The sequence below is a fragment of the Arctopsyche grandis genome, chromosome 3, assembly GCF_051622035.1.
Source record: "Arctopsyche grandis isolate Sample6627 chromosome 3, ASM5162203v2, whole genome shotgun sequence".
NCBI lineage: Eukaryota > Metazoa > Arthropoda > Insecta > Trichoptera > Hydropsychidae > Arctopsyche > Arctopsyche grandis.
In genome coordinates, this window is record NC_135357.1 from 28,105,471 (window position 1) to 28,131,273 (window position 25,803).

The following is a 25,803-nucleotide window of genomic DNA, read 5'->3' on the forward strand; positions in this document are numbered from 1 at the left end:
TAAATATCTAAAAGATAGTGCTCAAAATCAAGAAGCTCTGCAATAATTTAAATTGAAGAATTTAAAGTCAGAAAAAAATAAAGCAATTTTGACTTTCTGTGGATAGATTTCAACAATAATCCTAATCGGTAACCACTTAAAGTGTTGCGATATTTCTGATAATGATAAAAACACATACAGTTCCAATCAATAAAAAATTATACATATACATATATATTTATTATTATGTAATGTCAATATCAAGCTCCAATCAATTTAATATAAAAAAATAATTTCAGAACGAGTTTGCAAATCATATATTCATACCAGGCTTTTATGAAATATAATAATAAGTAAATTCCAATTCCATATAAAACGTGGTTTATTTAATAATACATATATACAAATATCTGTTAAGAAGGCTGTACACCCGAAACCTTAATTTTGTTGCCGTTCCTTTCTTCGATATATATATTGAGTGAATGTATATATTGAGTGAGTGCGACAGTTGCGCTTCGACCAGGTAATACGTATTTTAAATCGACCAAATCAAGGTTTTGTATTCTCCAATTTTCTCCTCCGAAACTGGTCCAAATTTAAAAAAAATTTCATCATCGGTATGAGAAAGATATTTTCTGTGCACCTGTGCGCGTATTTTTTTTTTAAATCGACCTTTAAATAAGCACACTGGACTCTTTTCGTGGGTGTAAAAAAGAGGCGATTTTATAGATATTTGGCGGCTCCTAGCTCCTATAAAAAATAACTAATCAAAAAAATAAAAGTACAGATGCATGCCAATGGTGAATATCCATAGGATATTAAAAAATTCGGGTGTGACCAACCCATGACTTTATCTATATATTTGAGGAATATAAGAAGGATAAAAAACAAAATTAGATATTGAACTAATAACTATGATAGCAATACAAAATGAGCGCAAATATATGCAAATCCTTGCACAAGACAAAAGTTCTTTTTTATTATTTAAAATTTTTTTTATTATTTAAAATCAGTATCATTATAACACACATTAAATATCAAGAGGATAAAAATAATTTAAAAGGTTAAAATAAAATAATGACATATTGTTTAAAAAAAAATACTACTTCCGGTTTACAAATTCTGACCAAAACGTTACCAAATCTAAGTTAGTACATAAAGAATACAAATATAATTTTTCAGCTTAATACGTTCAGGGGTGTGGACAGGATCCAGGGGACAACATTTTTGACCTTTCTACGAGGAGAAAAACCCACTTCCGGTTGATTAAATTTGGTGATTTTATTTTTTATTTTTACTTTAAATCACTATCTTTATTATACACAATAAATATCAAGACGCTTAAAACAATTTAAAAGGTCAAAATAAATCGAGTACTAAAGAATTTTAGTACTCGATACCAAGCTTTGGTTCGATAGGACTAACGGTGTTCAAAAAATCCCCAAACACACACAGACACACAGACACACAGACACACACACACACACACACATTTTTTCTAGATCATGAAAACGTGATCAGTAATCGATTCTGAGTTCGAATCAGTCAAAATCTCGAGTTCGAATTTTCGCATGATCACAAAACTTCATCTATTGTTACTACGTACATAGATAAAGTAAAAATAATTTATCTAGTGCAATAATTGAGGAAGGAAGAAGTGTAATACGTTTGTATGGACAAGGCGCTGGTGTCCAGCCCTCTTAAGCAACGTTTCCAAATATTTTCAACAATATAGAAAATATTTTGAATTCAGTGTATAAGATACTATATATACTATAATTTTTTTTGTCGAAAATTTGTGTAGGTACAAAAGTTGTAAAGGGAATAATAAATTTTACATACATTCAGACAAGTACAAGTGGAACAGAATCAATCTAGTGTATTTTGTGTTAACCTATGAATTCAGCATCAGCAACCAGTTTATCTATCTTCAACCTTCTCGCTATGGCATATAAAAATATTCTACACATCAGTAAATAAGAGTAGATAAATAGCATATGTATGTATGTACATATGTACAAAGCATTGAATGCATATAAATTAGAAATATTGTTTTAGAAAAACCCCTTGGGTACTTTGGATATTCCACATATCCCAAGTATATTTTATTTTAAACTAGTTTTACCCGGCATCACAGTTAATTGCTAATACTAATACAAATCTCACAGTTAATTGCTAATACTGCCCAAGTTAAAAGTGGTATGTTAGTCAATTATTATTTTTTTGTTTTTCTAATGTTTATTTAATCAAATAAAAACCAATACAACCATCGGTGTCAACAGAAAAAATAATAGAGGCACCATAAGTTTTCAAAAATTTGTCAAGTAGGAAAACTGCGATATTTTTTTTTGTACACCACCTTTGAAAACCTTTTTAAAAACATGCCTGTTTATTGCTCTTTATATTAAGATATCACTCATGCAGATGTCTTGCCAATTATCAGAATTAAGGCGTAAAACCTAATCGAGGAAGCGCGCTGAACAGAGGCCGTCATTCACAAGCGACTTTAAGAGGGTTGGACACCAGCGCCTTGTCCATACAAACGTATTACACTTCTTCCTTCCTCAATTATGGCACTAGATAATTTATTTTTTAATATGCTATGCATATCCACTATTGGTATGCATCTGTGCTTTTATTTTTTTGATTAGTTATTTTTTATAGGAGCTAGGAGCCGCCAAACATCTATAAAATCGCCTCTTTTTTACACCCACGAAAAGAGTACAGCGTGCTTATTTAACGGTTGATTTAAAAAAAAATACGCGCACAGTTGCATAGAAAATATCATTCTCATACGGATCATGATTTTTTTTTAAAAATTGGTCCAGCTTCGGAGGAGAAAATTGGAGAATACGAAACCTCGATTTTGTCGATTTAAAATACGTATTATCTGGTCGAAGCGCGACTGTCGCATTCACTCAATTATTTTGGCAATTATTTATTTATATATATATATATATATATATATATATATATATATATATATATATATATATATATATATATATATATATATATATATATATATATATATATATATATATATATATATATATATATCTTCGGATCTTCAGTTTTGCAGTATGCGCAAAACTAAAGATCCGAAGTGACAAATCCAAACATCCAAAATCAAAGTTTCACGAATCATCATTTATTCACAAAGCATATTACCAGGTTATTTGTGAAGATATTTCTAATTAGAAACTCATTCCCCAAATGATAAGCAAATTCTAAAGGGTCAAGAATATGAAATAAATAAATAGATATTACAAAATTTCTTCAATAAATAATTCCAAAAAACTGTCACATAGCCCTATATGCAGATGATACAGCTTGCTTCACAAGTAGCAAAAAACCAGACACTATTCTTAAAAATCTTGAATTTGCAATTAAAACAATGACTGAACACTTCACTAAGTGGAAAATTCAAATTAATCAAACCAAAACAGACGTCATATTCTTTAGTGTTAGAAAGCATAAGCCAAGTTCAGATCTGAAAATCCCCTCTGGAGAAAGTCTGAAATGGCAGTCAGTAATAAAATATTTAGAAGTAACGTTTGATAAAAGAATGAGATGGGCACCTCACATTGAGGCAGCGAAATGCAAGGCGATGCGGGGTATATCCTCAATATATCCAATATTTAATCGCCATAGTTCTTTATCAACGCTAAATAAAATAAAATTATATCGCGCGCTCATATTACCATTATTAACCTATGCTTCACCTGTATGGAATAACGCCTCGAATACTAACCTTTCCAAGCTCCAAGTAATACAAAATAAATCCCTAAAAATAATTTATAATACACCCATATATACTAACCTGAAAAAACTGCATGCCATATATAATATTCCGTTTGTTACAGACATTACTAACAAACTAACCAGTAGATTCTATGACAGAATCACTAATAACCATACTAACATACTTGTGAAGAGTCTCGGTGATTACAACAAAATGTCTATACCCTTCAGGTATAAACACAGATTGCCTAAACACAATCAGCTTTAGGTCATCGACTTTAGAGAGTCTTTAATTAATATTATTTATTAGATGTATTATGAACATTTATAAGGATTGTAAATAGGTTTTTGAGCTCTTTTTATCATTATGCTTTAGATTAACATTAGAATAATATAATACTGTGATTACTAACCAAATTAAATTAAATTGTAAAATAGAAAATGATCAGTAGATCAGAAGCTATTAAAATAGATATAAGATGTATTGTGAACATAATTTCGTAATAATAAAAAGCATTTAAAAATCAAAATCAAAATAAAAATAATGATTTTTTTTTATAAATATAAATACAAAAACGACTTTCTGACGCTAATAATCGATTTTTGTTCCTAATCAGATAAGAGTATAAAGCATATCAACGTGTAAGATAATGTATATATGTATGTAGTTTTACACATTCTATGTACAATCGTATGTCATATGTACATATGCTACATATAATATGTAGATAGAATTATGTATTTTAAAAACCACAAAATATTCTATTGTTTTGCGCTTTAATATATTTTTAATAATTTTACGTTTTTGAAATTATTCAAAGAATTTCATTTAATTTGCAAAAAAAATATTTGTATTCATTTAACCCCATTCCCGATCCCCCAAGATAAAATAGCATGTTTGGAAATCAAAACAATTTAAAAATTCCTTATATACCTACATATGTATGTTATGTGTGTACATTCATAGATTGGGTATAGTAAGGTCACTTAGATATTGTTAGATATTGCTCAGCTAAAACTTGATTTGATTTCTCAATTCTAAAAAATATAGCAACACATGCGATGTAAAAATACATAAAATAATATACATTTTCATCACTAAATTTTGTAAATACATATAGCGTGTATTTAAAAAAACAAGAGGCTACAAGGATATAAAATATTGATTTTCATATATTTACAGATAAACAATCGTCATAGATTACCAGTATATAAGCAACTTCACAGAACATTGTTAATCAGTACCGTTCTATACGCTGCATCAAAATGAAGGCAACATTCACATTCTTTTTCTGTAAGAACTTAATTATTTATAAAAAATGTGTATTTCCGATAATGTGCAAAAAAAATTAACCTCATGTTTTTATTAAACAACATTTAATTTAACAGCCTTGATTATCAAAGTATTTTCCAATTTCAGGCATTTTCTTGGTGTCAACCTGCGTCATGGCCGAGACAAATTGTCCAGCCATCTGCCCGTTGAACTATCAACCAATATGCGGAATCAGTCCTGGAGGTGAAACCAAAACTTTCGCAAACCAATGTGATATGGATGCGACAAATTGTAGAGAGAGATCAAGTAAAATAAACATATATTTAAATCAAAAAATACATTCGTTGTGTTTAAGTGTAAATTATAATCAAAATATTTTTTTTTATAGGCTTTACGATGAAATCAGAAGGCGCTTGCTAAAGATGGAATAATACGACGCTGGATTTTGACATTGCTTTTGATTACTGAATAAATTTACGAGAAACATCTGCATATACATATGTTCATATGTATATGTAATTTTAATTAATACTTTTGTATACAGAATTTTTATAATGAGTTGAAATTAATATTTAATTTAATAGCATTAAAATTTTGTCTTATTTTGTTTATTCTATAAATCAAACAGTCCGAAAATTAAAATCAATTTAATTCAATATGTAAAAATGATGGATTACTTATTGTGGAAAAAATTGCATTTAACTAACCGTCAAATTATCTCGGCATCGCATTAAAAGTTCATTTAACTATTAAATATTACATACATACATACATATGTATGTATGTAAAGGATTTTCGGCAATCGGTATAGGATTTGAATTGCAAAACTTTTTCCACTTTTTTTGATTTTTATTAATATTTTGACAGCTATATTTAGTGGATCTATAGAAAAATTCAATTTTATTGTTTTATCATCTTTAATAATGGACTGCGCTTAAGAGCCATACTGGTGTTATGGCTGGAGCGGATTATAGGAATGAAATTCGACGTCATTCTTTGGAGTCATGTTAAAAGGAAAGTCGGTGTCAATAATCTACAGGCAATTCAAACTTTATTGCTGTCAATGTTGAAGATACTTTTGCTCGACTTTCTTGCATATTTATGAATCGTTGCGTGGAAAGACTCGTTGTCACAACATTTTTAACTGTTCTAAGAGGAAAAATCCCGCTTCTGGTTTATTATATTTCTTCTTCTTCTTCTTTTTTATTCCTCTCCTCGTAGGAGGTTGGATATCATGACATATATCTTCTCTCTATCCATGGTTGCCCTGAAAAGTGTTGTGGAGTCACATTGGTACCATCCACGGAGATTGCCCATCCATGAGATGCGTCTTCTACCAACGCTTCTTTTTCCATGTACTTTCCCCTTCAATATGAGCTGTATGATTTCATATTTCGGATTTCTCATCACATGACCCACGTATTCGAGTTTTCTGTGCTTCACGACGCTTAATAACTCTCGTTTTATTTTCATTCATTTAAACATTTATTATATTTAGTGATTTTTTTTTATTTTCATCAGATTGATACAACAATTATACTTGATTCTTTACGTGAAGAGTACACATGTTAAAGTGGTCGAAAAAAATAGTGGAAGAAAAAATTGAACAAGAGTAAACTGCCACACAAATTACATATATACACAGTTAACATTCATAAATTAAAAGTAATCAATAAAAATAAATATTGGTTATATCAGATTTAAATTTTTCAAATTCTCTCATAATATCCTTAACATACATACATATCTATATTTAAATAACACGCTCGTTGATTTTCAATAATCCTAAATATTCGCAATTTGAACGCTCCAAACTACATATATGTTATAAATACTCTTATTTTATTATAAAAATCAAAAAGAGAGCATTTTGAGCATATTTGTCAAAAGAGAGAGAACAAAAGAACGTTGTCAAAAAATAGGGAATGTTCTCTGGAAAAGAAACCTGTTAGAAATCCTACCATATAGGCAAAACTACATGGAAATACATATTGTATTAACATTAAACAAGCATGTATTATACGTATTTAATTTCATAACAATAAAAATAAAACTATAGACATCTATCTAACTCTGGAAAAACTTGTACTACAATATTGAATATGAATGCGTATTTTCGTTTTTTCCCGTCCAATTTTATCCGATCCGATTTTTCAAAATATTTTTAACTGTTTCTTGTATTCATTAATAATAAATTAATTAAGCTTCTAATAACTATGTGCACTGTAATTTAAAATTATTTCTCAATTTAAGGCATCTTCGCGTCGACCTGTACATTGTATGTACATACAATATAACACGTCACGACTTTTTCTTAAATAAACTGTGTTTTGCTCGTTGCATTATTTTATTTTATCAATTAATATGAACACTCGCCTAACAGACGTGTAATTGTTCTACACAGTGGAGTTCCACCAAGATTATACTGATATATTTACAGATAAACAATCGTCATAGATTACCAGTATATAAGCAACTTCACAGAACATTGTTAATCAGTACCGTTCTATACGCTGCATCAAAATGAAGGCAACATTCACATTCTTTTTCTGTAAGAACTTATTTTAAAATGAGTATTTCCGATAACGTGCAAAAAAAATTAACCTCATGTTTTTATTAAACTACATTTAATTTAACAGAATTGATTATCAAAGTATTTTACAATTTCAGTCCTTTTCTTGGTGTTAACCAGCGTCAAGGCCGTGACAAATTGCTATGGCATCTGCCCGTTGATCTTCCAACCAATATGCGGAATCGGTCCTGGAGGTGAAACCAAAACTTTCGCAAACCAATGTGATATGGATGCGACAAATTGTAGAGAGAGATCAAGTAAACTAAACATATATTTAAATCAAAAAATACATTCGTTGTGTTTAAGTGTAAATTATAATCAAAATATTTTTATTTATAGGCTTTACGATGAAATCAGAAGGCGCTTGCTAAAGATGGAATAATACGACGCTGGATTTTGACATTGCTTTTGATTACTGAATAAATTTACGAGAAACATCTGCATATACATATGTTCATATGTATATGTAATTTTAATTAATACTTTTGTATACTGAATTTTTATAATGAGTTGAAAATAATATTTAATTTAATAGCATTAAAATTTTGTCTTATTTTGTTTATTCTATAAATCAAACAGTCCGAAAATTAAAATCAATTTAATTCAATATGTAAAAATGATGGATAAATATAAAAATAAATATTGGTTATATCAGATTTAAATTTTTCAAATTCCCTCATAATATCCTTAACATACATACATACATATCTATATTTAAATAACACGCTCGTTAATTTTCAATAATCCTAAATATTCGCAATTTGAACGCTCCAAACTACATATATGTTATAAATACTCTTATTTTATTATAAAAATCAAAAAGAGAGCATTTTGAGCATATTTGTCAAAAGAGAGACAACAAAAGAACGTTGTCAAAAAATAGGGAATGTTCTCTGGAAAAGAAACCTGTTAGAAATCCTACCATATAGGCAAAACTACATGGAAATACATATTGTATTAACATTAAACAAGCATGTATTATACGTATTTAATTTCATAACAATAAAAATAAAACTATAGACATCTATCTAACTCTGGAAAAACTTGTACTACAATATTGAATATGAATGCGTATTTTCGTTTTTTCCCGTCCAATTTTATCCGATCCGATTTTTCAAAATATTTTTAACTGTTTCTTGTATTCATTAATAATAAATTAATTAAGCTTCTAATAACTATGTGCACTGTAATTTAAAATTATTTCTCAATTTAAGGCATCTTCGCGTCGACCTACATTGTATGTACATACATACAGTGGCGGACTGGCCATACAAGCGAACATGCCCGATGGCATGTGGGCCCCACTATCTGTTGGGCCCTCAGTAAAATTAAATAACTTTTTAATTATTTCACGTGTGTAAAAATTTATAGGATATTGCACTTTGGGACCTAAAGTTTGGGCATTTCAACAAAACAAATTTCTTACGATATACACAAACAACTAATACCGGCTTTAATAGCCCGAGGATCGGTTAACTTTTTTTTATTAGGCTCGAAATGTAAGTTTCAACATTTGCGTGGGCCCTTTTGCCGGGCTTATTTCCAACCTCAAGATTATGCATATACCAATACCTATGTAATAACTACCTACTGAAATAAACAAATTTCCGTGAATAATATAAACTGAATTGCTTAAAACAATTTTGATAGGACGATTCATCATCAACCAGCGATTTAAATTTACTTCATACTTTCAAAATAACATTTGAATATGCTTCGACGATATAGTAAGATTTAAATACACAATTTTAAACAGTTTCCGAATATAAAATCTATTCCTAATCTAGATACATCCATGTATATAGAAATATAGGATAGGGGCCCCCTCCCCAAAATCCCGATTTTCGATTAACATTAATTGAAAATATTATGCATTTTTTTCAGGGACGTAATTTGGGGGGAGGCATATGGGGGCACTCGCCCCCCTAAATTAAGGAATAGTGTGAATATTATGAATTCAATTATTAATGAGATACTATGGATCTACGTTTATTTCTTAGAAAATAAAATTCAAAACAAGTATGTATATTTTGGTTTTTAAGTGCGCCTTGGATAAAATTCTTAGAAATTGTTCATCCTTTAGAGCGAATCGTAAGAAAGGTCCCCTTTATTTTATTTTGTCTCAAAAATAGATGTGTAACGTTTATTTTTCTGAAAGTTCGTATATTAACGTGATCAGTGATCGGTTCTGGTTCAAATTTTCGCATGATCACAAAACTTTATCTATTGTTATTACATACATATATATGTACATAGATAAAGTGAAAAGATATTCGGTAGAAATTAAGATAGTTTTTTAGTGACTCAGTTAGATGGTCGATTTTTGTTGATCATGTGAAGATTTTTGGAAAAAAATTTTCGCCTGCGGCGCTTTTTTCGCTTTCTACATAATATTTTTTTAAAAATAAGCTTATTTTTTTCATATTTTATAACTCAATAAGGTGTATGGAAAGAATATTTTCCATTTTTATTCCGATATAAAAAATATTTTTTGAAAAAAAATTCAATTTGACCAATCTTTGCCTGCCCCCCAAGAAAAAGCTGAAATGACGTCCCTGAGTGTTTTCTACCGAAAGTAAAAGCCGCTTTTATGCCGCATTCTTTTATGATGCATTCTATTTACCTAGGACAAGAGTTAAAACGAAATATACAATGTAATTTATGGACCTATTTTGCTTTTGCCATTTTTCTTGTACCTAAATTTGTTTATTCCCATTTTTGAAAAGAAAATTTTGTTATATGGGGGGGGGGGACAAATTTTTTTAACCCTGGGTGGGCCCCCTTTGACTCCTGGCATGCACTAATTTCAGTCCCAGTCCGCCACTGCATACATATGTACATACAATATAATACGTCACGACTTTTTCTTAAATAAACTGTGTTTTGTTCGTTGCATTATTTTATTTTATCAATTAATATGAACACTCGCCTAACAGATTGCTTCAAAGCGACGAGTGAACTATACAGATTACGAACATAAGAAAAAATACATGTATTTAATAATACATGAAAAATACAAGAAAAAATAATTAAATAGAAAAAGAAAAAAATATATACATGACATAAAAATTCTACAAGAAATAAGAGTTTAAAAGCCAAGTCGGCAAGTTATTAGACATTAATTACTAACTTATTTAGGCTGCAATAAGCCTCCAGCCTGAACAAATCATCTTGCAGGTCTAAAGCATAATTACTAGTGAGCAGACCCATAGCACGCCGTTCATTCTTCAATTGTTCGCATTGCTTTGTTAAAGGTTCACCGAACCTTTTTTTTGCACTCTAGCTTTATAAATTTATTATTTTGTTCTTGTCTTTTCTGTTATATTTTTGACCATTGTGGCGCATTAGGAATACCTGTAATGCTACAACGGTCCAAACTTTAAATAAATAAATATTATACATAATAAATATTATACATATTATACATAAATAGGGCCAAACCGCCCCGATTCCTGGAAAAAGCACGCTCCCTATCCGCCCTTTAATCATTACGGCTGTCTATTCTCTTGAATATATTCATGTCGTCAGCAAATAATAGTATATTTGAACTTTGAAAACATTTTTCAATATCAAAAACGAACATGTTCAATAACAGAGGTCCAAAGAGCCTTGGAAGCCTTGCGTATTTCTGTAGGAGCCTTGCGGAACATCAGAAGGAATATCCATCCATCTCGATGTATGTAAATCCATTTAATAAGACAGCCTGTGATCGACGTGTAATGTATGAGGCGAACCATCTATAGCAGCGGTTTCTAAACTAGGAGGCGCGCCTCCCTGGGGAGGCGCGGGCTATTGCCAGGGGAGGCGCCAAAACTTTTTAATAAAAAAATAATTTTCATACCATAATATCTACAAATAAATAAAACTTCATATCGTAGCTTAGCAGTAAAAATTCAATGCATGAATGTTTATTTTTATTTTTCTTTAATTTTTATATACACATTTAATGAGCAACCCTTCAAGAAGAAAACCAACATGAAGAGGCACATTTGTGGACGAAAGATAATTTTATTGTTAATCTTGCCTATTTGGTTGAAATTTTTGGAAAATTGAGCGGTTTAAATAAATCAATGCAGGGATCACAAATACATCCACTTGTTCAAAAAGACAAAGTAAAAGCTTTCATTAAAAAGTTGAAGTTATGGAAATCAAATTTACAAAAGAATGAGTTGGATATGCTTTCACTTTTCAAAGATTTCTGGGCCACAGCCAATATTAAAGAAGGTAAAAATCGTTTTATTGACCACTTGGATGGTTTAGTGCTGCATTTTTCCAATTATTTCAAAGACCTTGATTTCTCAAAGTTTTTGTGGATACAGATTCCATTTAACTACAATGAAGAAGACGAATTCGAGCTGACAACCATCGAAAAAGAAAAATTGATAGAATTATTATGCGATAGCCCACTAAAACAAAAGTTTCAAAATGAAACCATAATTAAATTTTGGATGAATCTTAGTGGAGAGTATGAATCTTTGTATTGCAAAGCAATGCAAGTGCTTCTACCGTTTGTAACGTCTTATTTAAGCGAAACGGGCTTTTCGGCACTAGCTGCAATGAAAACCAAATATCGAGCCAGGTTAATATCCGAAAAGGAGTTACGAGTGGCACTCTCCATATTGCCCCCAAGATTTGATAAACTTTGTGCCAATAAACAACAACATCCTTCACATTAAATTTTGATGTGTTAGATGTAGTTTAATTAGTAATTTAATATAAAAATAAATATACGTGTTCGTATAAATTTATGTTATAGCAAAACCTTTTTATTATTCTGTCTATTGAAGTGTTCAGTATTTTTTTTTAAATAAAGGTTTATTATTTAAAACGGGTCTATATTATTATATCTATTAAAAATAAAAGGTAGGGAGGCGCGGAAAAAAAATTTTTTTTTAGGGAGGCGTAGTAGCATAAAGTTTGGAAACCGCTGATCTATAGAGATCATCATGAATACCGATCTGTAGGAGTTTTTCAAGGAGAATATTGTGATTAATCCTGTCAAATGCCTTACTATAATCTGTATAGATAGTATCAACCTGAGATGGAAATTTAAATGTTGACAATCTCTGAAGTTTGCTAATCTCTACTCAAATATAAGAAAATCAATGTATATTTTATATACATACATAAAGCCAATTGCTTTTTATTTATATTTTACTGCATATATGTATATCATTTTTACATTACATTAGGTCGGAGTGAATATTTTCAAAATTTGGATTTTCCACAATGAACGTAGTGGAAGATCATTAAATAAAATTAATTTTCGATTTTCAGAATGTTTCTGTATTTCCCACCACTCGAATTTTTACGAAAAAAACAAAACATTCAATTAATTGCACTGTTTTGTCTGTGATGTTTTCCATGCGCTATTTTGTTGGAACATCATTATAAAGTGTGCATTTCTCCCGTGTGCAACATTGAGGAAAAAAACTGTGTTACACATTAAAAAAAAAAAACTAACCAAAACTAAAAATATGTAGTTCCTATTTTTGTTTTTCGTTGTGAACTTACCAACGATACACCCAGTGTTTCTAATTACGGAATGTTTTTTTCAGAACCGAGATTATGGTGATGGAAATTTTCAATCCCGGGATCCCAGTGCTGGCACAGTACACCTGAATGTATAAAACAAAATGATAGTTCTAACGCACATTTTCAATTTTATTTTCAAAAATATCAGTCTACAAAAATGGACTGTGAAAATTTGAAATAAAACATTTTAGTTTTCCCATTAAATTCGATCAAAGAGCTGATTTAATTCAACAAAAGAATAATAGAGAAATATTAATTTAAATATGTTAAAGATAGTGCGCAAAATCAAGAAACCCCACAATAATATAAATTGAAGAGTTAAATGTAAGAAAAAAATAAAGCAATTTTGACATTCTGTCGATACATTTCAATAACAATCCTAATCGGTAACCACTTAAACTTTAAAGTGTTGCGATATTTCTGATAATGATAATACCACATACAGTTTCAATCAATAAAAAAATTATACATATTTATTTATTATTATTTAATGTCAATATCTAGGTTGTATCAATATAATATAAAAAATAATTTTACAGTGAGTTTCCAAATCACATTTTCAGATCAAGCTTTTTTGAGTTGTAATAATAAATCAATTCCAATTCCATATAAAACGTGGTATATTTTATTAACTTATTAACAATGTTATTACGTAAAAAAATCTGTTCAACAAGGTTTTCCAAATATTTTCAAAAATATAGAAAATATTTTGAATTCAGTATATAGGAGAAAATCTAATATTTAATTTCGAAAGAGACTTTGCATATATGTATGTATGTATGTATGTAACATTGGTTGGTTGGGTGGGTTGGAACACAAAATTCAATTTATTTTTTTTTCGATTCATAGGCGCCGATTCGATTTTTTTTTCGATTTAAAGGATTCGAAGTCCACGCAGGGGGCGCCACCAGGAAAAATATTTAAAAATATATTTTTATACAAAAAAATATATTTTTATTTCACTAATAACACTGAGCAACAAAAAATCATGTTTTTGAGTTACCAGAGCGGAGACTAGCCAATCTTTACTAAGTTTGACCCACTGAATTCGAATATGTTTTTGATTTTTGTTGGTGGGTGCTTGTTTACGAGATATGAGCGTTTATAAAAATGCACGATTTTTACAGTTTTTTGGCTTTTGCGGTCTTTAACTCAAAATTTAAGATTGTTACGCTCAAAGTGAGTATTGGAATCAATAGACAGATATTTTTTCTTTTAATTTTTATATTTCATTGCTTTAATATACCTCTAATTAATTGTCTAGCGAATTTTAAAAGTCAAAAATATATTTTTTTTTACGGATTTTTTTTCCGTCCTATTTTTCATTTATTTGGCAAATTTTTTATTTCACCACGTTTATAAGGTTGGTTTTCTATCTCAATATTTTTTTTTTATCTAAACGTACTAACACAAGCGGTAATTGAAATTTAAATGCTTTCGTTGTGTATATGGTTGTAGCGCGTAATATTTTGGGTGCAAGCGAGATGGCATGTAGTCCGACCGCTGTACTCTGAGGTGGATTACATGCCATCTCGCTTGCACCCAATATATATATATATATATATATATATATATATATATATATATATATATATATATATATATATATATATATATATATTTATATATATATATATATATATATATATATATATATATATATATATATATATATATATATATATATTTATATATATATAAATATATATATATATACATATATATAAATATATATATATATATATATATATATATATATATATATATATATATATATATATATATATATATATATATATATATATATATATATATATATATATATATATATATATATATATATATATATATATATATATATATATATATATATATATATATATATATATATATATATAGAATATATATATATATATATATATATATATATATATATATATATATATATATATATATATATATATATATATATATATATATACATGTAATATGCACATGTAATTTCTACATGTGCATATTAGGCCGGAGTGGAAAAGGTATCATCCTGTTATGGATGATGTGGAAGATGTAGTGTATCAAAAATAAATTAACGATCTCGAGTCCCGTCTCGTGTCCTGGGAATTGAAAAATACCGGAAAATCAGAAATTTGCTTTTTTTTGCTTTGACCTTAATGTACATAAATGCAGTGAAATAAAAATAAAAAGTATATATATATATATATATATATATAGTAAAACATAAATATAAAAACAAAAAATAAAAAAAGCAGTAAAACATAAATAACGCAATTGATTTTATGGATATAAAATATACATTGATTTTCTTATGTTTCCAGAAATATATATTTATATATATATATATATATATATATATATATATATATATATATATATATATATATATATATATATATATATATATATATATATATATATATATAGGATCCGGATGTGAAGGATTCCAAGTGAAACGCGCAGATTAAGTCAGAACTATTTATTGTACACGCTCTTCGGGCTTGTCCTCCAACAAGTGACCATAACAACACGCATCCGGTCTTTCCCAGGCATACCACACACACTCTATCTCGGCTCGTTTAAAAATCAATTCTACATTCGGTCATTCCTGACTGTCATTCGCCCTCGGATGACATTCTTCGTCTTTTATATTTTTACAGCATTTCATCTCACATTCTTTTACATTTCATCTTCTACTCTATACAATGTATCATCTTACATTCTTTTAAAACATTTCCTCTATCATCCTCAACAATGTTTCATCTCACATTCTTTTACATTTCATTTTCCACTCTATACAATGTATCATCTTACATTCTTTTAAAACATTTCCTCTATCATCCTCAACAATGTTTAATCTTCCATTCCATAAAATCATCTTATATTCTTCTAAACATGCTTTCAATTGTCACAATTACAATTTAAATCACAATTACAATCATCATCACAACTACATTTCAATACACTTATACATCAATCATTTTACAATTTATATAACAATTACAATTATAACAAATTAATCGTTACACATTTCACTACAAATCAATTTTTACATTTCAACACAATTCAATCTTCAATAAAGTTACACATCACAATCATCACAATTAAAATTTAAAATTATTTCAAGCAATACAAAACAGAAAGGTCAATACCTTTACAATGACAAGTTAAATCTTTACATTGGAAACAATCACATTTTAAAACATTACTAGAATTAGCAATAAAACATTAAAATCAATACCTTTACAATGACAGGTTAAATCTTTACATCGGAAACAATCACATTTTAAAACATTACTAGAATTAGCAATAAAACATTAAAATCAATACCTTTACAATGACAGGTTAAATCTTTACATCGGAAACAATCACATTTTAAAACATTACTAGAATTAGCAATGAAACATTAAAATCAATACCTTTACAATGACAGGTTAAATCTTTACATCGGAAACAATCACATTTTAAAACATTACTAGAATTAGCAATAAAACATTAAAATCAATACCTTTACAATGACAGGTTAAATCTTTACACCAGAAACAATCACATTTTAAAACATGATTCAATGTACCAAGCACTTCCCAAAAAATACTAGAATAAGCAATAAAACATTACACTTTTCAATCATCAAATTACAAGTAAGGCTTAACTAAAAACCCTCCAGGTCTTTCACTTATTCTCTAATTCACAAACGCACACTTAACTTCCATCGGTACAACTTAAATACTATCCAATGCCCGTGGCGATTCTCCTTGAGCATCCGATGAATCTGCCGTCACCCCACAGATTTTCTGCTAGTAATTTACCATAAATGAAGTCAACACATATTGGTTCTGGCTCACTGATACATCCAGTAAGTCTTTTCTCAATCCATGGTTCCATTTTCTTTTCCATTGAATTAACATCAATCCGACTACGACCAAGCTTGAAAGTGAATACAGTGTCTTTTGGTGTTGAAATTTTGACTGGGTCCCTTAATCCTTCTTGTGATTTAGCCATATCTTTCTCTTTGTCTTTATGTTTTTCCTTTTCTTTATTCTCATCTTCAGAATTCTTCAAATGACTATAATCCTTAGATCCTTTTCCAAATTGATCATCGGGTGGTTCATCCGTATTTGAAAACGGTATGTCTCCGTAGTCCCAAAGTCTTCTTCTTTGCAATCCATCACCGTCCATACTTCCATCAGCCATGTTCGCATCGTCCTCTTCATCATTGGAAACAATGAGTTCTCTTTGAGCAGACATCTCTCGTGAAGCCCGTTGCTGCAAAGGTCTTTTTCTGTGCAAACCATCACTGTTCACACTTACATCAGCCAGGTTCACACCTCCATCAGCCATGTTTGCATCGTCCTCTTCATCATTGGAAACAATGAGTTCTCTTTGAGCAGACATCTCTCGTGAAGCCCGTTGCTGCAAAGGTCTTTTTCTGTGCAAACCATCACTGTTCACACTTACATCGGCCATGTTTACATCTCCATCGGCCATGTTCGCCTCGTCCTCTTGTGTTGGAATACTGACTGGTTCTCTTATTTCTTCTTGTATTGGAATACTGACTGGTTCTCTTATTTCTTCTTGTATTGGAATACTGACTGGTTCTCTTATTTCTTCTTGTATTGTCAAGACAGTCTTTGTTTTGGTGCTGTTACATTGAGCTGATATGTGCCCAAACTCGTTGCAATTGAAGCAACGAGTTCCTCTCGTCTTAAACCTACAGTCGGCTGCTAAATGACCACGTTCACCACAATTGTAGCATCGTGAACTCAGTCTTTCTCGGTTTTCACGGTTTCTCACGGATCCCGTCACCCTGGGTTCGTCGTCTGGTGTTTCACCGGCCCCACTTGAATCGGAGTCAATGGGCCCTGCTTGTGCAAGCATTTCTCGTTCTTCAAAGACGAGCTCTTCGTCATCCCACTGGAACTCTTCTATCAGTTTCTGCTTAAGGATAGTCCATGATGTAATTATCCCTTCTGAATCCAGGAACATTCTCGCTGTTCCTACGCAATATATTCTCCCGTAGACCAGTTGCTCCAGGGGCGTCCAGTGGAAGAACTTCGCAAATTCTTCCATGCGCACAATCCACTGGCTGATTGGCACACCGCCGATCCCCTTAAACCGTGGCGCGTATGTCTCGAATTTGTCTCTGTCAAAATATGGCACTTCGTCTTCTTCTTCCTCTTCATCGTCGTCGTCATCATCTTCGTCTAAGTCCGCGAACCTCTGCATCTCCACGACAGTTAGCCGACGTAAAACTGACGCTGACATTGGCGCTATCGTCTTGGATATCATCATCGTCGTGTGGCGTGTTCGCTGACGTGACGTCACCGACGTCACGGGCTTCCGGGGCTTCCGCATTCTCGTCATCGCGCGCGCGTCCTAACCTCAACTGTCAAAACTCCGCGTCGTCGTCTGACCGCTTCTGGCTGTCACTCGAAATGTCTTCAGGCATCCCGGACAAAGCCCCCAAATATAGGATCCGGATGTGAAGGATTCCAAGTGAAACGCAGATTAAGTCAGAACTATGTATTTATTAACACATCTTCGGGCTTGCTCTCCAACAAGTGACCATAACAACACGCATCCGGTCTTTCCCAGGCATACCACACACACTCTATCTCGGCTCGTTTAAAAATCAATTCTACATATATATATATATATATATATATATATATATATATATATATTTATATATATATATACTATATATATATATATATATATATATATATATATATATATATATATATATATATATATATATATAAATATATATATATACATATATATAAATATATATTTCATATATATTTCAATATATATTTCATAAAATCAATTGCGTTTTATTTATGTTTTACTGCATACATAAATAATATGTAATTTCTACATGTGCATATTAGGCCGGAGTGGAAAAGGTGAATTTTGATTTTTCCGAGGTAGACATAGTAGAAGGCTTGCGAAGGAGACCATTTGCATGGCTATCATCCTGTTATGGATGATGTGGAAGATGTAGTGTATCAAAAATAAATTAACGATCTCGAGTCCCGTCTCGTGTCCTGGGAATTGAAAAATACCGGAAAATCAGAAATTTGCTTTTTTTTGCTTTGACCTTAATGTACATAAATGCAGTGAAATAAAAATAAAAAGTATATATATATATATATATATATATATATATATATATATATATATATATATATATATATATATATATATATATAAATATATATATATATATACATATATATAATATATATATATATATATATATATATATATATATATATATATATATATATATATATATATATATATATATATATATATATATATATATATATATATATATATATATATATATATATATATATATATATATATATATATATATATATATATATATATATATATATATATATATATCATCATCATCATCATTTACAGCCATTCGCCATCCACTGCTGGATGAAGGCCTCTCCAACACGCTTCCACTCGTCTCTGTTTTGCGCAACACTCATCCATCTCATTCCGCACATTTTCCTAATTTCGTTCACCCATCTTCCTTGCGGTCTTCCTTTTACTCTTTTGCCTTCTCTCGGGTACCATTCAAGCACTTCTTTTGTCCACCTTTCGTCCATCCTCCTAGCTACGTGACCCGCCCATTGCCATTTCAATCTCTTCACTCTATCCACTATGTCCACTACCCTTGTCATATTTCTCACCCATGTGTTCCGCTTCCTGTCTTTCCTCGTTATGCCAAGCATACAGCGTTCCATACTTCTTTGAGTGCATTGGATTTTATTTTGCATCTTGGCGTTCAGTGTCCAAGTTTCACATCCATACGTCATCACTGGCAAAACGCATTGATCAAAGATCCTTTTCTTCAGGCAGAGTGGCATTTTTGATTTAAAAACAGCATTCATCCGTCCAAATGCACTCCACCCTAATTTCATACGTCTCTTTATCTCTTCATTTTTACTACCAGACATGTCAATTATTTGACCTAAATATAAATAATTATTTACTACTTCTACTGGTTTATCATCTAAGGGGATGCTATCAGGCATGCAATAACTATTGAACATTAGTTTAGTCTTATCTACGTTAATTTTTAATCCTACTTTTCTACTTTCCCTGTCCAGCTGTGTTAGTCTGATAAGTAGGTCAGCTGAATCACGAGCTACTAAAACTATATCGTCTGCGAACCGAAGGTGACTCAAAAAGCGACCATTGATGCTTACTCCGGCTGTATCCCAATCCAATTTCCTGAAAACTCCCTCAAGCACCGCATTGAATAACTTGGGCGAGATTGTATCTCCTTGTATTACTCCTTTTCCTATGCTAAATCTATCTGTACCTGAAAAAATTTTAACCGAAGCTGTGGCATTCTTATATATTGCAGCTAACAGTCCCACATAGGGTTCCGGCACTCCCTGTGTTTTTAGAGCGTTAAGTACTGCATTATGACTAACTGTATCGAAGGCTTTCTCATAATCGACGAAACCTAGGCACAATGGCCGTTGATATTCGTTGGCGCGCTCGATTAGTTCGCCAACTACTTGGAGGTGGTCCATTGTGCTGAAATTTGCCCTAAACCCTGCCTGCTCTATAGGTTGGTTCTCGTCGAGGATATTTTTCAGCCTTTCTGTAATAACCTTCGTGAAGAGCTTGTAGACCGCTGAAAGTAGACTAATGGGTCGGTAGTTCTTGATATCGCTTTTGTCGCCTTTTTTGTGTATTAAAATGATAGTTGCGTTATTCCATCCTTCTGGTATAGCTTGGTTCTGGATGCATTTGCTGAAAAGCCTAGCTAAGATATTAATTAGGGGGGGGCCGCCACATTTTAGTAAGTCAATGGGAATATTATCTTCCCCTGGGGTTTTACCGTTCTTTGCAGTTTTTAGCGCGGCCTCTACTTCGCTAGGCAATACTGCAGGAACCCTTTGGCCGTGTGTCGATTCCAGAGCGGGGAATTGGCCGTTGTCGTTCTCGTATAGTTTTGCATAGAACGTGTAAACTCTGTCTATGATTTCTTCTCTATTCCTAATTATTACTCCGCTCTCTGATCTGATTGCGATCATTTGGTTTTTGCCTAAGAAAAGATCCTGTTTGCACTTTTTCAGGCTACGGTTATTCTTAATGGTATTTTCTATTAGCTTGCTGTTAAAATCCCTGACATCCCTGACTATTCTCTTTTTAATTTCCTTATTTACTAGATTGTATTCTTGCTTATTATTATCCCTATCTAAATTCCTTTTATGCTTAATTAGGTTTTTTGTTTCCGCTGAAATTTTGCTTAATTTAATCTGTTTCCTGAATCCACCTAATTTCTTACCTGTTGAGGTTAGAACCGAACTAATTACAGTGTTCAATTCCTCGATGTCTGCTTCTGGGTTTAATTTCCCGTATCGATTTCCAAGTTCGAGTTCGAATTCCTTTTTCCTAGACCTTAGTTGAGCGAAATCTGGAGAGTTACTGCATCCTTTTATTAATTTCCTTCGTTCGCAATTTATATTAATGGCCATCTTGGCACGGACTAATCTGTGATCGCTACCTATATCTACTTTACTTAAAACACTAACGTCTTTAACGGAGTGCAGGGCATTTGTTAGGATGAAATCGATCTCGTTTCTGTCTCCTTTAGGACTCTCCCAAGTCCACTTATTGTTGGTGTTTTTCCTGAAAAATGAATTAGTGATAAAGAGCCTGTTGTGTTCTGCGAATTCTATGAGGCGATCGCCTCTGTCGTTTCTTTGGCCGGTACCAAAATTGCCTACTGCTCTTTCTGTATTTGCCTTTTGTCCTATTTTTGCGTTAAAGTCGCCCATGATTATTTTAAAGTGGTGACGGCTATTATCGTATGCGTCCTGTATTTTTTCGTAGAAGTCTTCTATTTCCTCGTCTGGGTGGCTAGATGTGGGGGCGTACACTTGGAAGATTTGACAAGTGTACCTGCTCGAGATTCTTAATACTATATAGCATATACGTTCCGATATGTCGCTTATTTCTATAATATTTCTTTCTATTCTCTTATTGATAAGAAACCCTACTCCTCCTATTCTACCATTTGGTAGCCCTCTCCAGTAGAGACAGTTACCACTTTTTAGGATTATTTGGTTTTGCTGTTTTCGTCTTACTTCACTAAGTCCTACTATATCCCATTTGATATTTTCTAATTCATTCTCTAATGCAAGCACACTTCCTTCACTCGATAACGTTCTTACATTGTACGTGGCTAAATACAGGTTTCTATTAGCTAAGCTATCATCCATCGTCACTCTTACCTTGTTGGAGGTTTGGATATTATTTTTCTCGCATTTATCCAAGATGTGTTGAGAAAAAGGCGGTACCTGAGAGAGATTTCCATTCAAGGAGTGAGTTCTTACCGCCATAGACTCTTCTCTGTGGTCAGCTTTGACAGATAGTCATCCTAGGTATCACTTGGATCACTTATGAATTATTACATGCCATTTAACAGGGTTACTTTGTAAGTGAAAGTAGTTAGTTATGATAATAATAGATTAGCAATTGTTATACTACTTTTTTATAGATCTTTATCGTGAGACGCCTCTTTGGAGACAACGGATTTATATATGTGAGTGCGGTTTGCAATTTAATATTTTAATAATAACTTTAGTAAAGAATATAAAATTACACGAATTACTTTAATATAATTTAAATATAAAAAAGAACTGATAGACAGTTGGGAAACACCGTTTCTGTTTGCTATTATTCTATTAAGTAAAGTTCGTTAAAGATTTTTGGCTGGAAGCAATTATGTGGAAGATTTATTGCTTCTGTGGGACCGACTGAAGGACCCTTTTTTTGTATTCAGGTAAGGAGATGTATCTCGTTCGTATATTTTTTTGCTCAGATTTGACACAAAAATTAGCACAAAATTTTTCGAAATAACTGATATAAAACCGCTTTTTACGACCGATTTGCTGTTTATTTTTACACTTAAATTATACTAGGATGCAATTAGTAGAATAAGTGATTAGATGGTTAAGTTTTTAGATTAAATTTCGTGCAATAGCCGGGTTTAAGCGAGTAATAGCGGGAAGAACGCAGAAGCACGTCTTCCCCGCATGACACGAAAGACCGAACTCTATATATATATATATATATATATATATATATATATATATATATATATATATATATATATATATATATTTCTGGAAACATAAGAAAATCAATGTATATTTTATATCCATAAAATCAATTGCGTTTTATTTATGTTTTACTGCATACATAAATAATATGTAATTTCTACATGTGCATATTAGGCCGGAGTGGAAAAGGTGAATTTTGATTTTTCCGAGGTAGACATAGTAGAAGGCTTGCGAAGGAGACCATTTGCATGGCTATCATCCTGTTATGGATGATGTGGAAGATGTAGTGTATCAAAAATAAATTAACGATCTCGAGTCCCGTCTCGTGTCCTGGGAATTGAAAAATACCGGAAAATCAGAAATTTGCTTTTTTTTGCTTTGACCTTAATGTACATAAATGCAGTGAAATAAAAATAAAAAGAAAATGGTTTTATGGATATAAAATATACATTGATTGCCGATAAGTCAAAGTCGAAATTTTACCCAGTAAAACAGCGTTTCCCAATATGTGGTACGCGTACCACTTGGTGGTACGAATATTGCAATATTTGGTGGAATTAATATTGCAATTACATATTGCGAATGGAATATACACGTATTCGTTTGTGGTTCAATACAAATTCATCTAAATATGAATCAAAACGGGCACGCGTTGTGCCAAATTGACGCCTCACCTTTTCATACGCATCCACATATTTTCCACATTTCGCGTATTTATTTCACTATCATTTGGATCCACGAAATTATAACCACTTTTACCGGAATTCGGAATATTTCCGTACGCTGCCCAACCGTCCGAAATTATATTCAAACCAGGCAGTATATGTCGGAGTATTTCATCAGGTAAAAGTCGAGTTAATTCAGGACACGTCAATACTAAAGTACTCGCAAGGAGCAACCAATGACAGGAAGGAGCGGGTCGACCGAGCCTTTCTTCCGAGCCTAGAGGGTCCGCCCTGTCCAGAATTCCGACTTTTACCCAAAAGTGAATATCAATAAGCCTACTAATTTACCAGCTTATTTAATTTACGACCTTACAAGCGCTTGTTTAAAAATGTTAGTGGAATCGATAATTAGAGAAGTGATAAAAAATAAAGGATGGATAACATTAAATGTTTTTAATTATTTTTATGTATGTAGATATAATTAAAGTAAAAAAGTTTGATAAATAAATAGATTTAAAAAAATATATATATTTCTTTTTAGACAACGAAATCTTTTCACAAAACCCAGTTTTACAAAAATTTTATTTTAAAATAATTCACCATAAATGACATAAAATAATAATTGAAATTGCCCCTCGCCGTACAGTGGATAATTCTGATCGAAAAAATCGTAAATTGAAGGAAAATTTATAGCTTAAAGACGATGGTATATTTAAAAAAAAAATTTCTCACTTCAAAAGTTTTTTCTACAAAAAAAGGATGGTTAGCCTAGTCCAAAAAAATATAATATTTTATGTTTTCCAATCAATTGTATTATAAAGATGATGGAGATATTTTTAATTTTTTTTCTTGAGAATAAATAAATATATTTATAAACATTGGTTACCCTAGACCAAAAATATTTAATGTTTTAAATTTTGCAATCATTTCTATTATAAAGTTGATGGGAATATTTTTAGATGTTTTCTCGCATTAAAAAATTTGTTTTATAAAAAGTTTGGTTACCCTAGTCCAAAAAATTATTTTACTTCTTAATTTTTGTCATCATTTATAGCATATAAACGATGGGAATATTTTTAGATTTTATTTTCAATTTTTTTTGTATATAACAAGGATGGTTACCCTAGTCAAAATATTATCATATTTTAAATTTTGCAATTATTTATAACCAAAGATGATAGAAATATATTTAGATTTTTTTTTTTTTGATTTTAATTATATTGTATAAAAAAAGCTCAGTTACCTACCCCTGCCCGCGGAAATCACAGTTGGAAAGCATAGGTAAAAAAACGCAGATAACAGTCTCCCGCTGTTTAGCAACAATTCGCTAAATACTGTAATCTCTGTTTCCTGCATACAATGTGTTAATATGACGCTAGTTTTCCACTATGTCCATAGTGGAAAATCCTAATATTGCTCTTTTCACTCCGGCCTAATGTGCATATGTCGAAATTACATATTATGTGCATACATATGTATGCAATAAAGCATATATAAAAAGCAATTGGTTTTATGGATATAAATTATAAATTGATTTTCTTTCTTTTACAAAAAACAATTGCCAGAGATTGTCAGTATACATATAAGCATCTTTACTGAAGATTGTAAATCAGTACTGTTCTGTCCGCTGCATTAAAATGAAGGCAACATTAACATTCTTTTTCTGTAAGAATTTAATATACATACATGTATAAAATTTATTTGTATTTCAAGTTATATTGACCAAAAATTTAACATTAATATTATGTTTTCATCAAACTACATTGTAGTTGAGCTGTCTTGAAAATCAAAATATTTTCCAATTTCAGGCATTTTCTTGGTATCAACATGCGTCACAGCCGAGAGGTGTAGTCATAATTGCCCAAATATTTTATGGCACTTATGCGCAATCACTCCAAGTGGGGAACT

General features: G+C 31.1%; 3 protein-coding genes across 3 annotated transcripts; 2 read left to right on the top strand and 1 right to left on the bottom strand.

The window, feature by feature from the left end:
* The first annotated feature begins 4,962 nt into the window (after positions 1–4,962).
* LOC143909076 (vasotab-TY1-like) lies at positions 4,963–7,060 on the top strand. The gene is made up of 3 exons (XM_077426974.1): positions 4,963–5,017; positions 5,144–5,302; positions 5,385–7,060. Exons 1-3 carry the CDS (start codon positions 4,990–4,992, stop codon positions 5,414–5,416), a joined length of 219 nt encoding a protein of 72 aa, XP_077283100.1. The 5' UTR covers positions 4,963–4,989; the 3' UTR covers positions 5,417–7,060.
* A 435-nt stretch (positions 7,061–7,495) lies between these two features.
* On the top strand, positions 7,496–8,223 carry LOC143909822 (vasotab-TY1-like). The gene is made up of 3 exons (XM_077428034.1): positions 7,496–7,547; positions 7,667–7,825; positions 7,908–8,223. Exons 1-3 carry the CDS (start codon positions 7,520–7,522, stop codon positions 7,937–7,939), a joined length of 219 nt encoding a protein of 72 aa, XP_077284160.1. The 5' UTR covers positions 7,496–7,519; the 3' UTR covers positions 7,940–8,223.
* A 7,361-nt stretch (positions 8,224–15,584) lies between these two features.
* On the bottom strand, positions 15,585–18,676 carry LOC143923302 (uncharacterized). The gene is made up of 3 exons (XM_077446916.1): positions 16,714–18,676; positions 16,207–16,504; positions 15,585–16,153 (listed from the first exon to the last, which is right to left on the bottom strand). The coding sequence occupies exon 1, from the start codon at positions 18,480–18,482 to the stop codon at positions 16,848–16,850; it is 1,635 nt and encodes a 544-aa protein (XP_077303042.1). The 5' UTR covers positions 18,483–18,676; the 3' UTR covers positions 15,585–16,153; positions 16,207–16,504; positions 16,714–16,847.
* Between the last annotated feature and the right edge of the window lie 7,127 nt (positions 18,677–25,803).

Bases quoted from the DNA above. Each gene is read 5' to 3' on its own strand.
- LOC143909076 (XM_077426974.1), top strand. From the start codon at position 4,990: ATGAAGGCAACATTCACATTCTTTTTCT. The intron at 5,018-5,143 runs GTAAGAACTTAA...TTCCAATTTCAG, and splicing joins AACATTCACATTCTTTTTCT to GCATTTTCTTGGTGTCAACC. The intron at 5,303-5,384 runs GTAAAATAAACA...TTTTTTTTATAG, and splicing joins AAATTGTAGAGAGAGATCAA to GCTTTACGATGAAATCAGAA.
- LOC143923302 (XM_077446916.1), bottom strand. From the start codon at position 18,482: ATGACGAGAATGCGGAAGCCCCGGAAGCCCGTGACGTCGGTGACGTCA.
- LOC143909822 (XM_077428034.1), top strand. From the start codon at position 7,520: ATGAAGGCAACATTCACATTCTTTTTCT. The intron at 7,548-7,666 runs GTAAGAACTTAT...TTACAATTTCAG, and splicing joins AACATTCACATTCTTTTTCT to TCCTTTTCTTGGTGTTAACC. The intron at 7,826-7,907 runs GTAAACTAAACA...TTTTATTTATAG, and splicing joins AAATTGTAGAGAGAGATCAA to GCTTTACGATGAAATCAGAA.